At 48.7% G+C, this 14,972-nt stretch overlaps 3 protein-coding genes across 6 annotated transcripts; all 3 read left to right on the top strand.

Moving 5' to 3' along the window:
- The first annotated feature begins 158 nt into the window (after nt 1-158).
- Nucleotides 159-7,128, top strand: LOC105700849 (ceramide glucosyltransferase). The gene has a single exon (XM_012427064.1). The coding sequence runs from the start codon at nt 892-894 to the stop codon at nt 2,086-2,088; it is 1,197 nt and encodes a 398-aa protein (XP_012282487.1). The 5' UTR covers nt 159-891; the 3' UTR covers nt 2,089-7,128.
- Nucleotides 7,129-7,257: 129 nt separating this feature from the next.
- LOC105700847 (odorant receptor 4-like) lies at nt 7,258-12,886 on the top strand. Of its 4 annotated transcripts, none has more exons than XM_012427058.2 (8): nt 7,258-10,780; nt 10,913-11,103; nt 11,159-11,381; nt 11,458-11,561; nt 11,756-11,855; nt 11,994-12,104; nt 12,179-12,400; nt 12,796-12,886. In XM_012427058.2, the coding sequence occupies exons 1-8, from the start codon at nt 10,493-10,495 to the stop codon at nt 12,880-12,882; spliced, it is 1,326 nt and encodes a 441-aa protein (XP_012282481.1). In that variant the 5' UTR covers nt 7,258-10,492; the 3' UTR covers nt 12,883-12,886. The 4 variants fall into 4 exon arrangements, with proteins under 4 accessions (XP_012282481.1, XP_012282485.1, XP_012282483.1 ...); XM_012427062.1 differs by lacking the exon at nt 12,796-12,886 and adding an exon at nt 12,440-12,524 and having other exon boundaries at nt 12,179-12,334; XM_012427060.1 differs by lacking the exon at nt 12,796-12,886 and adding an exon at nt 12,401-12,509 and having other exon boundaries at nt 12,179-12,334.
- Nucleotides 12,870-14,904, top strand: LOC105700848 (odorant receptor 82a-like). Its single transcript, XM_012427063.1, has 9 exons — nt 12,870-13,002; nt 13,092-13,366; nt 13,431-13,627; nt 13,698-13,917; nt 13,990-14,111; nt 14,179-14,278; nt 14,345-14,455; nt 14,534-14,689; nt 14,766-14,904. Exons 1-9 carry the CDS (start codon nt 12,993-12,995, stop codon nt 14,814-14,816), a joined length of 1,242 nt encoding a protein of 413 aa, XP_012282486.1. The 5' UTR covers nt 12,870-12,992; the 3' UTR covers nt 14,817-14,904.
- Nucleotides 14,905-14,972: the final 68 nt, after the last annotated feature.

Genomic DNA, 14,972 nt, shown 5'->3' with positions numbered 1-14,972 from the left:
GACACCTTACGAGCATCCCTGCGAAGTCTCTTGAACGTACCCCCTCCCGCGCGGTCCTGAGTGCGCGATGAGTCATTCTCTCGACTCGGACACCTCTACCCGATCGACCGCGACCCGTAGTATTCCGCGTCGCGCGCGGCTCGGCTGTCACATGCAGTTGCATGCAGTTGCTGTCCGTCGAGTGCGTCGAGCGGAGCGAGGAGGTACGAGGTCGGGAGTCTCGCGTCCCGGGAGTGCGAGAGCTCGACCGTGGGAGGGACTAACCTAGAAGCGAGAAGTCGTGCCCAAAGAGAGTCATCCCGGTGCAGGAGGGATTCAGGAGGGATTTCGGAGGGATGCAGCGGGCGGAATGCCCCTGAGCGGCGACCGCCCTCGAGCCGGCGAGGAGCGGCTAGCCAATCGGCGGCGCGGATCGGCCACCTCTCGCCTTCCCCCGGAGCGACGACGCCGACGGACCGACCCGGTCGATGGCGACGCGGGGCCCTCCTAACCTCCCAACCTATGTCCAGGTCCGCCGTTCGCGCTCGTGGCACGTGGAGGTGCGAATCCCGTCCGCGTGACCGCGTCGGGAGGCGCGGGGACTGTGCATCGTCCAGAACTGAACGCTCGCGGCGAGGGAAGAGCGCCGACTCGGGGTGAAGTTAAGTTAGGTTAAGTCGGCTTGTGATCCGGCTCGCGCGCCCCAGGAAGTCGCGCGTGGATGTGCCGCGTGGATCGCGGTGACGGAAAGAGGCGACGGCGCCGAGGAAAACGGCGCAAGTCGTGGACCCTCCTGTTCATTGGGAATGCCCAGGCTGTGCCAGGGCTCGGAGGGTCTCGAGTCTGGACTGGAACTCCTTGGCTGGTCGGAGTATAGGAGAGCGAGCCACATCGGGGGAGCCCCGAAGGAAGATGAGCATCATCGTGTACACCCTCTATGGCTTTGCAGCGTTCTTCATGATATTCTGGGTTGCTATGTGGATAATCCACGTACTGGCACTGATCGCGGGAAGGTGGAAGCTGCACAGAAAGGTGGCACAGATGCCCAGCTACGAGACACCCCTGCCGGGAGTGTCGATCGTCAAGCCGCTGATGGGGGTCGACCCGAACCTTTTCGCCAACCTGGAAACCTTCTTCACGATGAACTACCCAACGTACGAACTGTTGTTCTGCGTCGAGGACGATTCGGATCCAGTTCTGATGCTGATACACAAGCTAATGGAGCATTATCCCGAAGTCGACGCCAAATTATTTGTCGGGGGATGCAACGTCGGCGTCAACCCCAAGATTAACAATATGCAGCCAGCGTACGAGGCGGCCAGGTACGAGCTGATCATGATCAGCGACAGTGGCATCAGGATGCGGGAGGACACCCTGCTGGATATGGTGAATCATATGACGGAGCAAGTAGCCCTGGTCCATCAAATGCCATTTACCTGTGATCGGGAGGGCTTTGCCGCGGCCTATGAAAAAATTTTTTTTGGAACGGTTCAATCCAGAGTGTACCTGGCCGCGGACGTTCTTAGGATAAACTGCCATACCGGCATGTCGGCTCTACTAAGGAAGGCACCGTTAGACGAGGTCGGAGGTCTTAGGGTATTCGGTGTATACCTGGCGGAAGACTTCTTCTATGCCAAGTCGCTACTCGACAGAGGTTGGAGGATCACGGTGTCGTCGCAACCTGCCATGCAAAACAGTGGTCACTGTGAGCTGCACTCCTTTCAGGCCAGGCTCCGCAGATGGGCGAAGCTGCGAGTCGCCATGCTGCCTTTGTTCATCATCCTCGAGCCTCTCAGTGAGTGCCTGGTCATAGGAGCTTGTGCCTCCTGGGCAGCGAGCGTTCTCTTTGAGTGGGACTCTTTGGTCTTCTATCTAGTGCATGTGCTTCTGTGGTTCATGTTTGACTGGACGCTGTTGTGCGTCGTGCAGAACGGACCTTTGCCGTTCAATAAACTGGAGTTCGTGTGTGGCTGGTTGTTGAGCGAAGCCACTAGGCCGTACCTCTTCCTTCAGGCGTTACTCGATCCTCTGATCCAGTGGCGCTCTCGGGTCTATAGGCTCAGATGGGGTGGCGTGGCCGAAGAGGTCAAAGCTAAGGTGAAGTATTGAGGACCGAAGCACCTGTTTCATTGACCTGGACTGTGCCGGGTGTACAACGATCAGATCAAGGTGTGTGTACATTGTGTACGATATGTGTAATGTACAGGGTGCCTTTGAATTATACCGTGGTATTGTTACAAGTCAATCTGAAATGTTACGCCTGTGACGAAAAGGTTTAATTTTCTTGTATGTTTTGAAGAAGGTGACTAGAAACACCTTCAGTCACTTGGGTCTTTTTAGCATCGCGTTTTAAACTCGTTTACATATTTATCTCATTTTTCATTAGAGTTTAGAATCGGAGCAATCACAGAATGCACATCAAACATGTTTCGCGAAAAAACGCGCAGCCGCAAAGAAAACAAATTAATATCAGGTGATACTGTGACATTTGAGGAGGCTTCAGATGAGTACCACAGGATTTTTCACGCACCTTGTACATGCGGCATCTATACGGTGAAGATATATGTGTATATATACATGATACGAAAGGGTATATATTACAAACTAGAGGCGCTCGTATGCATTCTTCCCATAAATATACACGTATATTTATGTACTTTTATATTTATGAATGAATAGAGCGTATGCGATCAAAGGTATGAAAAGATATGCAAGTATATAAATATATAAATACATTTATGTGCATATATGAAGAAGGCATGCCTGCGCCTTGAAAGCGTGCCGAGAGATCACGCACTGATATTTCCAAGTATTCGCGGCGTGTTCGACCTCAGTGCAATGACGCGAAAGCAAGGAACTGGTTTACCTACAATAGGTATTATTAGTGCTTAAGACGGTTTTCAAGTTTTCCATTACCGGTGATGCGATTTCGAATCTCGCGCGGTTACAAGTTGAGTAACCGCGGCCATGCGCCATTGGTCGGCGGATCGTGACATCGACGCCGACCAATGGCAGACCGCGTTGTGAATAAGCAAGGTTGGGTACGCGATGCGAAACCTGTAGCGTCGTCTCTTTTATTTTTTTATCCTTTATTTCACGTATTTATTTCCAAATAGTCCAGAGGTTTTTTTTAGCATTTCACGTTATAACGTGGTAGAACGTGCTCAAAACGAAAAGGCGAACGTCCTAATTATAACTGGCATTTACTCTTCTTCATTAACCATGGCTAATTCGCGATCGCGGGCTCGCTCGTCGGTCGAGAACAGACCTTATGATTAATTCTTTCGTTCCGTCCGCGTTTTCACTTGTTAAATTTTTTTTTATTATTATGCACATTGCACATAATCACCCAACCTTGGCGAGCGGAGGAAAGAATAGGCGGTCTAGTTATTTCGTACTACCCGGCACTACTGGGCCGGCGGGAAAACAAGATGGCGCCGTTCGCAGCTCAGAGGGACGCCATGACTCGCGTAGATGTGATAAAATGGTCTCTTTAGTTTTTTAACGTAAAAGAGTACGTCTAGTTTCATTTGTATATTTTTTCTCTTTCTCTCTATCTCTCTCTTTATCTCTTTCTTGTTTTTCGTCTCTTCGCGACAACTAGGTGTAATTAAGCAACTCCGCGTGCGAGTGATAAAAATAACTTTTATATTTCGTATTCCCGGGCCGGGTGGGAAACAAGATGGCGCGCGGCTCGGGGAGCGCCCTGATTGGTCGGCTGCGGAGCCAATCAGAGCGGCCCCCGGCAGCCAAATCACGTGGGCCTTGCGCGGTCCGAAAACGCGTCGCAATAATTACTTGTTACATACGTCGCTTATATTTTGTATAATTCACTCTCGCTCTTAAGTTGAGGAACAAGGAACGACAAGACTTAGGGCCCAGGGACCACGCGAGGATGCGAGGAACGGACGAGGAGTCAGAGTGTCGCGTGGGAGACGTTAATATTCGCAAGGTATGGTTTTTAGGGAAGGATGCGACCGTTCGGACGATCGTAGCCACAAAAGTTGAGATTCATCTAGCCTTAAGTTTTAAGAGGACCCTTGTAAAGGGACTCGTTTTACTATTTCTGTTTTTTTTTCTTTTTTTTTTTTTTTAACCACGCGAGTGTCGGACGGTGCGCGTTATTGCGTTCTTTTTTTTTCGTCGTTTCGGAGGATCGTCCGGTAATGCTTGCACCGCGTTGCGTCCTTTGCAAGTGTTAATTCAAGCGAGACAATCGTAACGGTCGACAGTGGCTCAATTTTTCGCGTCGTAACGACAATCGCCACGTTGTCTCGCGTAGTCACAAGGACGGGGCATTATTTAAAATGGGCCGGGGCATTTCTTAGCGAAAAAAGAGACGGGAAGACCGACTGTCATTGACTGATGGTTTTCTCTGTTTATATTGGCAACTTTCTATCTCTTGGCTGAGTCATTAAGTGAGTCATGGAATTCCACGTACACTTTGACGAGTCATCGCGCTATCGAGGAAGCATTTTCGACCGGTAGATATTAGCAGTACACGTGTTGTTTTAAAGTTGGATGAGGTATTTCTACATGATTACTCTGTAACGATTAAAACGACGAGCGTTGAATGCTACGCCTTGGGTTGTGATTATGCAATAATGCACTTTAAGTGGCGCTGCATTCTTTACTCGATTGCGTTTTTCTCTCGTGTCGAAACAATTCTTGGGTAATTATTTAATAATACATTTCTACTGTGTTCAATACTCTAGCTTGGCTTGTGATCGTACAATTGCGTTGGTTCTCGAAGAAACGAGTATTTTGTTCACTTGGTTATGTTTGTCACGCACAAAAATAATTCATGTACAATCGTTTGATTATACGTCCACGGGTCTAATTCTCCACTCTGGGTTGTGATTGTACAAAAGCGTCTGTACTCGAAATAGAAGAGTCACCGAGTTTATTTTTTTTTCTCCATAGTACGTACAAAGCGAAGGTGCTCGTATCGAATGCACAAAATCTTTTGGACGCACAATGTCTGTCAACATAGATCTAAGTACTATTCCTCTGTGATGGATTAATGACAAATTTGGAATTCGAGTGGTATGCATCAGGCTGTGATTATAGGGGAATGTCCGTGTTAGGAGTACGATAGTTTGTTCGTTTTAACTGCATACAAGATAACGTATTTTTTTTTTTTAATACTAAAAACTTAAATTCCTTTAACGATACATCACCATCGATCGCATAATGCAACGAACAAATGGTAATATAAAGGAATCTTTTTTACATGGGCTTACCGATAATCACGGGGGTCGGGTGACACTTATTTTTGGTGGATATTGCAACATTCAAATGTCGAGATAAAAAAAGAAAGCGAAGACGGTTACTTCGCGTGGAATGTGACAGATTTTAAATTTCCTCGCATCCGGCTGGTTCCTCTTATGCATAATACGAGAATATTAATAAGTAATAAATAATTAGGTAGTAGCGAAGACGTCTCGCAACGCGCAACGGATATGTACATACACACGACTCGCACATACGAGCAGCATTATTTATAATTACGCACTGTGTAAATAAATGAAAAAGAAAAGAAGGGCATCGGCTCTACTGTACAAAGTTCTCCGACAGTTTCTTTTCTTTTTCCTTTTCTCGTTCGGTTTTTAATTCCAAGATATCGCGCGTCTCGGCCGATAAGGAGCACGCGCGCGTTATCTGGGAACGTAAGTTTATACCGTGAAATTTTCGTTCCTCGGTGAAGTTCCGGAGACCTCTTCGTCAACCTTTGAACGGCCGCCATCTTTGACGCGAAGTTTAGTTTCGATCGAAGGACGGCGCGAGATCTGAGAGGTGTTTGCGAGAAATTAAACGCGAAGGAGAAAACGTCGGCGAGTCTCGCGTCGGTCGGGTTTTATCGGAAAATCTCGCCTTTCTAAGTATGATTTCAATATTTAACGAGGAGCGAAGAGTTGGTCGAGGTGGTTGCAGGTTTTCAACTTTTTGGCGCTCCTGCAAGATGGCGCTTTTCAATATGGCGCCTGGTCACGCGCGCAATTTTCTACGCTTATACACACGGCGGTTTTTCTACTCGTCGACTACTCTTTCCCGGGTAGCCGCGGCTCAAAATCACCCCCCGCCACCTTGGCGATTATTTTTATTCCATTCGACTTTTCTATCCTTAACGAATATTGATAAGACGTGGAGAAGAGAGGGGACCTAATCTCGATTTAAGGCGGGTTTACGCGGGACGTTCAAACGGCCGACGTTTCACCTCGAAAGGGACTCTATTATTTTTTTTATTCATTTCTTTGGTCTCGCGGAGGCAGCGCCGTCGCGGGTAAAACCGCCTTTACGTTCTGGACGCGGGGAAAGCGGAGAGAAAGAGAGGCGTCGCGGTTATTACTAAATTCCTTTGAATTTTCCCAAAACCGCCTTTATAATTCTCTGCCGGGCTTTTGCTACATTCACGTGCCTTTTTTATTCTTTTATCTCTGGGGATAGAAACGTAACGCTCTCTTTCGTGGCTTTCCTCGGAATCCTCGGGACGTCTCTCTCTATGAACGGAGGGAATGAATTTCGAGCGATTTTACATTATAAGACCGGCGACATTTGCGTTTAAGATAAATCTCGCGCGAACCTCGGAGTCGCTCCGTCAAGGGCCGCGCGGCCTTGATCTCCTTCGCGGGATTTGCCAAATCGTCGTTGTACCCCGTTAAAGATGTCCGGCAAAAATTCACAAGTACTCATATATTATAAACATAATTTCTGACGAAAATTTTCGTGAATTTTTGTAATTAATATATATTTTTTTTTTGTATCCTAATCCGAGGATTTTAAATCTCAAAAGAGCGGTGGAACGGAACCGCGGAGACGAAGCGACATCGAGTTTCGACAAGGCGACGTTGTTACGTTATTTATTTGCGACATTCGACGGCGAGTCTCGGGACGAGCCTCCGTTACTTTCTCGATTTCCTTCCTTTTCCTTCGCGTATCTCGAACTTGAGGACCATTCTGACGAACTGCGGGCGATCTGTACTATCTCGAGGGTCTCCTCACTTTCCGGCTCGACGAGGAGAGGGAAGGAAAATTCTCTCTCTCTCCTCGCCGATGCAGGAGACTCGAGCCACCGACTCCGATCTATTGGATCCTCGCGATCGGTTCTACACTCGTGAAGAATTTTCGAAATAGATCATGCTTCCAGAACTACCACCGTCTTATGTTTTCTCCTCCATCGATTCCTCCGAACGTCGTCGCGAGGCCGAGTTATCGGTCTTGGAAGGGCTCGAACGATTAATCGGTTTCCGATAGCGAATAAAAAAAATGCCCATCGATTTCCTTCGACCCTGAACAACCGAGCTGGGTGCAACTTTACGATCGAACCTTCCTTTAGTTTTAGGAACACCTGTCCAGGGTTAAACGTCGACCCCTCTCGCGTGGTTCCACCTTATCCGGGATAATGATTTTCGACGCCGTTATGGTACCATCGGTCGCGAAGGATAAAAGTTCCGCAGTCCGCTGGCAAGGCCCGAGGCTTCGGAGCTTCGAGGTCTTCCGGGGAGTGGAAAAGGAGGAACCGGAAGAATTTAGAAACGAGGGGACGCCAAGGAGTCGTTTAATCCGGACGACAGGGATCGAAAGAGGAGACGCCCCCGAGGGGACGGCTCCGCGATTTCTGGAGCCCCTTTGCGACGGCACGATTCGTCGTTCCGTCATTTCTCCCTCTTTTTTTTCCCCCCCTTTTCGACGAGAGAAATGTGCCGACATGGGCACGTGTCGGGCACGTCGATGTATAATCCCCCGGTTGTTATTTATTAATCCGGCGATCGCGTTCCGAGGTTCGACGATGCCGTAATAACGATCAGCTTTAACATCGATCGGGGGATGGGCACCCTTCGATTTGGCCCCGACGTAATTTCAATCGGGCCGGTAATTGGTTCTCGTTGGCCTAAGTCCAACCGGGGAAGAATCGCCGGGAATCAAAGTCGAGATATCGATACTTGACAACCCGAAGGGGCTTCTTAACGTCCTTAGGACGTCGCGGGCCATTTATCGCAGCCCGCGGAGCCGTTCAGCAAGGTTGAACGGCGACGCGCGAGGAATGGAAGAAATCAAGATGGCGGCGCCCAGCGTCGAGCACGTGGGTTTGCTCGCAGGACGATCGATGTTACGCAATCGGGGAAACGCAACCGCGCGGACCTCGGGGTACGGGGAACTGGTTGTCCCCCGATAACCGGGCGTCGGTGCATCGGTAACTGGCCGTAACTCCAATTGCCGGTGGCGGTAAACAACGAGCCGTTGCCGCCTTCGGGTATTAATATTCCGCGTGCCCTTCGACTCGATCGCCTCGAGGGTTGGCGATTCGCGAGCCAGGATCTCGCGCGGAGTCGATCGATTATCGATTATTCCGTCGTCGCGTGCCGATGTCCGGCCGTTAATTGCGCGACGCGACGACCGCCAGGACCTCCTGTCGTTAACGGTCGACGAAGAGGAGACGTTTGCCAATTATCGACGTATCGCTGGCAGCCGGGTGCCCGACGATGCCTATTAACTAATTATTGATTCCGCCCCGTCGAGTCGCATATTTCTATGGCAACTCTGCCATCGACCGGGCGGTTACCGGTAACTGGTACAAGGCGACCTGATGGGACGCACCGACGACCCCCCTGCGCCTTCCAGAAGCCTTGCGATCCTGGATCGTTCCCTTTTTTTTTATCGCTCGTTATTCCGCATCTCGCCGCCGACCTGAAAGAAATGGATTTGTCCGTAATTACTTTTTTACAGGCCTCTACTCAATTAGCGGCGCCGTTCGAAGTCATTAACCGGTTAACCGAGCGCGGCGAGTTGACGCGCGATCGGCGAACCCGACGCTCCGGTTAACGGGTTAATCTTGGATTAACCGGGATGACGAGATAACGTTCGTTTACTTCCTCCCGACTTCTCTTTCGATCGGGAGATTGTTCTACTTTTTTTTTTTTAATTTCGTTAAAGGACTCTAAGTCTCCTCGCTATCAAAGCTCTCTGTCGTTAAGTTGTAAGAGGTCCCTATCGTTAACCTATAAACTGGCACGCTAGAACGAGACCTGTTAAGTAAGTCGTTAAATTCTAAACTGCCGCGCTATAAGGACCTCCTGTTAAACTCGAAGCTATACGAGGCTCCTGTCGTTAATCTCTAAGCTACCGCGCTGTAAAAGCCCTCTGTCGTTGAGCCTTAAGCTACCGCGCTGTAACGAGGTCTCCATTGTTACGTCTCGAGCCGCCGCGTTATATGAGAGCATTGTCATTAAACTCTAAGCGGCCGTGTCGTTAAGCTCCGAGCGACTGCATTCGAATGCGGAACGCCATTCGGAGCAGCTGCGAGCCCAAGACGGCCTCGCGGAAACGGAACGTCCGGCCGCACGCGTCGGCACATCCAAGATTAAAATACACGAGCGAAGGTCGCTCGAGTCTGCCAATACGCCTGAACTTGTACCGCGAGTCGCCAGGACGTTGATTAAACGAAGCTTTGGCCTCGGGAGAACCTTTTACGGCGACAAGGGACGTTTTCCGATCGGAGTTTGCGCTAACTCGGCGCGGTTCGCCTTTTGAATTTTCCGCCCCGCACTTCCCGGAAAATTCTATGTTCGAACGCGGATTAAGCTTACGAAACAATAAAGGAATATTCTTACCAAGATATCGGGAGGATCGATGTCGCAAGGATGTCAAGAACTTCCGGGATTACGATTTTATGCACTGACGCGATACGTTCCTGTTGACTGTGGCGAGTTTACTGACAAGATGGCCGGTAACGCGAGGCACGATGTCGTGGCACCATCTAGCGAGGGAAGTCGGAAGCTCGTAGCGAAACGAAGATTTGGCAGGGTCCTGTTTGGCTATCGCGACCGTGGCGCCGTCTGTCGACAACACTCGGAAGGTTGTCGTGCCGGAAAATCGTCCAACGCGTCAGCGTTCAGCCTTGCCGACCATCCAATTAAATGGAATTTAAATAAAATTACTTGCCTCGATATTTAAGTCGTTCACAAATAATTCCTCTTCGCCGACTTCGTAAAAGTCATCGCTATCCGGAGTGTTTCGGTCTTCAAAGTCTGTGCATTCACGGTGGCCCTCCGTGAATTTCTATGCACACCCCTTCTGAAAAAAAAAAAAAGGTTAGTATTACCACAATGAAAATTCGTTATTACACGTCCTAAAATATTAATAAGGCAGAGCAAATGCAAATACAACACTGGTGAGTTCTTTTTCCCGTCTGCGGTTGGCCCTTGGAGGTGGTCTTTGGCTACGATTTCCGCAATTCCTCTCCAGGTCGCTGCTGGAGCTTCAACGATAAAAAATGAGGATTCCTTACCACCAGGGACCAGAATAGGTACCCTTCCGGTGCACCCTTAATGCCGATGCACGTCCGGAATTGCAGCGGCAGCCGAGCATCGAATGAACGGGCACGTAAGCCTATCATTAGGGGAGGGGCCGAGGCGATCGGATGACCCGTTTGTGGCTGCATCGTGAATTATGAAGAGGTGCATCGACTATTTTTGCGAGATGACCTGGAGGAAGGCACTCTCCAGGGTGGACGATGCTTCCGAGAGGAAAGGACACTTCCGCGATTTCCTTCCGGGGTCAGTTCGCGAGAACCGCGACGCTGCTCCGCTTGATCGGCTTCTTCTCCATCGATGAAGTTTCCCTTGGAATTCCGAAGGGCCCTAGCAACTTAGAGACCGTCTACTTCGTCACCCTGATCGGTATGGACGGGTTCGTCATGAGCTGCCAGCTCGTCACCGTTTACAGGGAATGGAACGGCAACAGACAAACCGCCTTCGAGGTCGGCTGTGGCACCCTGATCGGCACCTTCGCCATGACTAAGGTGAGGCAGAAGAGGATCTCCTCGTTTGGCTCGACTTAGAGTGAACGTTGCCTCTTAAGAAATTTCCCCATCTTCCGAGGACTCACCAGACTCCTCGGGGACCTCTTCGATCTCTTTTCCCTCGTTTCTCAGAGCATCTGTCTCCTGTGGAGAAGGGTCGAGGTCCTGGATTTCCTCTACCGACTCTCCGTTACCTGGGAGAAGTACATCGATAAGCTCAAGGAAAAGGCGATAAGATCGTTTAGGAAAGCTAACACTATCCTGCCATTTTACGTCACGGGGACAGGGTGCACCATCGCGATCTTCATCATCCTTCCGTACCTGTAAGTGTCGACACGTTTTCGTCAACTTTTTAATTCTCGACCGCTCCTCTGCTAGGGATATCCTGAAGCAGTACTTGTACACGAAGAACGAGAACAATTCGTACAATTTCACGGAGACGATTTCGTTGGCGACCTATCCCTTTCCGACCGAAAACCGCGTGTCTTATTTCCTAATCCTCTTCTGGGAGCAGTTCCTCTGCATCTCTTTTGCCATCCACTGGCTGGCCAGCGACTTCCTCTTCGTCCAGGGGGTCACGCAGATCATCTTGCACCTCAAGGTAAGCCATGGAAAATGGCAATTGAAAATGGAGCGCCTCTTCGGCATCTACTTCTTCCTTTTCCTATTCTCAACAGGTTCTTTGCGACGATCTAAGAAACCTCGCCGAGGGGAATGAGAGCGAGCACTCCGTCCTGAAGAAACTGAAGAACATCGGGAAACGGCACAATGAGCTTTTGGAGTGAGAACGCAATGGACATGTTTTTTTTTTTTTTTTTTTAAATTAATATTAGAGATTATTTTCAATGCAAGGTTGGCGAACCCGAATTTTCCAAAATGCTCCTCCGCTCGGATGTTTTTCTGAATTATTAAGAGTGCTCGACAAATCATTTCTCGGTACCTTTTGGGTGAACGTAGGTCGAATTATTTCTTCAGGTACTGCGGGAGAATGCAGGAGATCTTCAGTCTGATCCTCTTCATAACGATGCTCGTCCTGTCCATTCTCTGGTGCTTCTACATGTTCCGACTTCAACAGGTACTTTCATCCTCTCCTTCCCGAATTTTCCTGCAATTTCCACGATTCTCTGTAAATAATCAAAGTATGAACGGTGATTCAATTTGAACTCGCCGGATATTTTAACTTGATTCTGATAATTAAATGTTCTCTTCCTAGACTTTAACGAATGGCGAATACGTAATCAGTTTCAAGTACGTGAGCTTGTTGGTGACATTGTTCTTGCAAATTACGATTTACTGCAGCTACTCCAACGATCTGACGGATCAGGTAACTCCGACGAATATATTCCCTTTTAAAATCGGTTCTGATTATTAATAATTAAATTTTTACCGAACCTGCAGACGTTGCTCATCTCGCGCGCAATCTACGAATGCCGATGGACGACGCGCAGCAGGGAATTCAAAAGCATCCTCCAAATTATGCTGCTAAGGTCTCAAAAGCCTTTTCAACTCACAGCTTGCAACTTCTTTCCGATCACTTTAGACCAACTCACAACGGTAAATCGTCGAAACGACTCGATTTCGTCCAGCTGTACTTTCCACCGAAATAACGTCTCATTGCAGGTATTCAAAACGGCGGTTTCCTATTTCACGTTGTTGCAGACCTTCAGCGACTGAATTTTACCGAGTGTCCCGAAATATATGTGCCGAAGACGCACCTCGGTTGATTCTTTCTCTTGTACTTTTCTTCTCCTCCCTTCAACGAAATTTCTTCCGGCACTCCCTCACCTTATCCACAAATGGCCAGAATTTTCCAGAAGTCGTTCGCCACGTCCACGAAGAGAGCTTCGTCCTCTGGAAAAAAAAAAGGGAAATTCTGAAAGGGGGAAGAAGTTCAACTCGGAAGTCGCGTCGCATGAGCCGAGCAACTTTTTTCCCCTCCTTCGCGGAGAAATAATTTTTTCATCGGGCCGAGCAATTTTCCGAATGTCGCGAACAAAGTTGCAAGTGCGTTGCAGAAGCCGATGGGTGCGCAGGGACCACGTAAACCTATCATTACACCAACGGTTGATGCTATCCGGAGGCATCGAATCAATTATGGATGACAGCTCGTTGCAGTCATCGGCCCTGGGGATGAGTTCCACATTCGAGGGACCTGTGTACGCCATTGGAAGGGTGAAGCCGATCGAGAAACTTCTCCGTGCAGGTCATTGGCATGGCCGGAGGTGAGCATAGGGTTCGACGTCCAAGAAAAATCGTCACAGTCTCTGTCTTTTTAAATCTTCCGTACGCCTTATTTAATTTTCTAAAACAGGAAAAGACGATTCCATAAAGTCTATGAGGAGGTACCTGCACACCAACATTACCTTGCTACGCATGTGTGGGTTCTACTCCATGGAAGGCATCTTCACCGGAGAGCCTTGCCGGTCCAACATTTGGGAGTCGGTGTTCCTCTGCTTTCTGATACCCTGCGAGTTCTTTATGATGATCTGCGAGCTGCGCACGGTGTTCCGGGACTGGTCCCGAGAAAAAGATCACAGCATCGAAGCCGCCTGCGTAATGTTCATGGTGGGCAGTTGCGGTGCACAGGTAAACGACGAGCGGCGTCGTCGGTCGACGGTCGTTGCCGGATTCACCGGGTTTCCTTCCCAAGGGCTGGGGACTGGTCTACAAAAGGGTGGAGGTCCGCGACCTTCTCCGGCGCTTGGTGCTCGCCTGGGGAACCCTAAATCCTGCCAATGAGACCAGCCAAAGGATCACCGAGTCCATGCAGAAGGTGGCCCACCAGACTACGATTTATTCCTGCTTCGCAGTGAGTGCTTGCGGCATGTTCCTCGTTCGTCCTTATGCGTGAGCCACTCTTTCTCTCCTTGATCGGCTGCACTCTCAGAGGTCATGTTCACTTCTCGGTGACTTTTAGAGACCTGCTGACACAGTATATGACGAAAAACTCAAGCGAGCCGTACAACTACGCAAAAACGGTTCTCGACCCTATGTATCCGTTTCCCGTAGACGACGTCTGGACTTTTCTCGCGGTTGTCAATTTTGAACAGATGTTGAGCGTGATCATGTTGATGTACTGGGTCTCCATAGATTCGCTCTTTATTCAGTGCACCATGCATATCGGAGCCCACTTTGAGGTGCGACCGAGCTCTGCATTTATCAGGGACTCTAAAATACCATTCGGAGCAACTGACCATTTTCTTTTTCAGATTTTATACGAGGACTTGATGAACATCGTTGACAAAAGTAGGGATGAGTTTTCGAGCTCGAAAGAGGACCGCGTCGTCGGAAAGCTAATGGACATCGCGGAGCGCCATATTAAACTCCTCGAGTAATTTTCTGAAATGTTTTAGAAATTGATTAAGTCTTTCCCTGTGAGATCGACATTCTTGTTTCAGACTCTGCGACGCCATAGAAAATATCTTCAGTCCGATTACCTTGATAGTAATGTTGGTGATTGCGTTCATCATGTGTGTCGGTTTATTCCAATTTCAGAAGGTACGGATCATTTTTGTTTCGTCTTCTTGGCTTTTTTAATGTTTTTCTTCTTCATCCTGGTTCCAGATGCTGCTCGCAGGCAGCTACTTGGAATGCTTGAAGTACTTTGCCCAGATCACGTGTTTGGTGGGGAAGACCATCGTTTTCTGCTTCTTCTCGAGCATGCTTTCCGACAAGGTAACCATGGCGCCACGCAGTCTCTAAAAATCATCTTAAATCTTAATTTCACGAAGAAATTGAAAACGTTACACGCAGACCTCACTGATCGGCGATGCCGCATATGAAGGAGAGTGGATGAACCGCAGTCGAAAGTTCAACAGTATTCTTCTCCTGATCTTGATGCGATCTCAAAAGTCATTTCATTGTACGGCGTATGGTTTTTTCCCAGTCACCATAGACCGAATGACCATCGTAAGTGGGCCTTCCTTAAAAAATAATCACGATTACGTTTCTATCATCGCAGATATCTAACAGCATTTCATTTCAGATTTTTAAGACCGCCGGATCTTACTTTACGCTGTTGAAAGCCATGACATGAACGCGACGTGCCTGTAGACCGTCGAGAGCAACGAACATTTTTAATACAAACATGTGTACTTCGTAATTTTTTTTTCTTCTTACCGACACGTGAAAAGAAGTGGAATAATTGCGATTAAATCGTAAGGGTCAGATCCGTCTCGGCAATTTTTTTACT

This window comes from Orussus abietinus, unplaced genomic scaffold (genome assembly GCF_000612105.2).
Source record: "Orussus abietinus isolate OABI.00-Male unplaced genomic scaffold, Oabi_2.0 scaffold9, whole genome shotgun sequence".
Taxonomy (NCBI): Eukaryota; Metazoa; Arthropoda; class Insecta; order Hymenoptera; family Orussidae; genus Orussus; species Orussus abietinus.
Note: the sequence above shows the minus strand (reverse complement) of the source record. Positions and strands in the feature narration are given on the sequence as shown.

Coding starts and splice junctions, on each gene's coding strand:
- LOC105700847 (XM_012427058.2), top strand. CDS start 10,493: ATGCTTCCGAGAGGAAAGGACACTTCCGCGATTTCCTTCCGGGGTCAG. Junction 11,104..11,158: donor TTCATCATCCTTCCGTACCT/GTAAGTGTCGAC, acceptor CTCCTCTGCTAG/GGATATCCTGAAGCAGTACT. Junction 11,562..11,755: donor CGGCACAATGAGCTTTTGGA/GTGAGAACGCAA, acceptor TTATTTCTTCAG/GTACTGCGGGAGAATGCAGG.
- LOC105700848 (XM_012427063.1), top strand. Junction 13,628..13,697: donor TTCCTCGTTCGTCCTTATGC/GTGAGCCACTCT, acceptor GGTGACTTTTAG/AGACCTGCTGACACAGTATA. Junction 14,690..14,765: donor CCATAGACCGAATGACCATC/GTAAGTGGGCCT, acceptor ATTTCATTTCAG/ATTTTTAAGACCGCCGGATC.
- LOC105700849 (XM_012427064.1), top strand. CDS start 892: ATGAGCATCATCGTGTACACCCTCTATGGCTTTGCAGCGTTCTTCATG.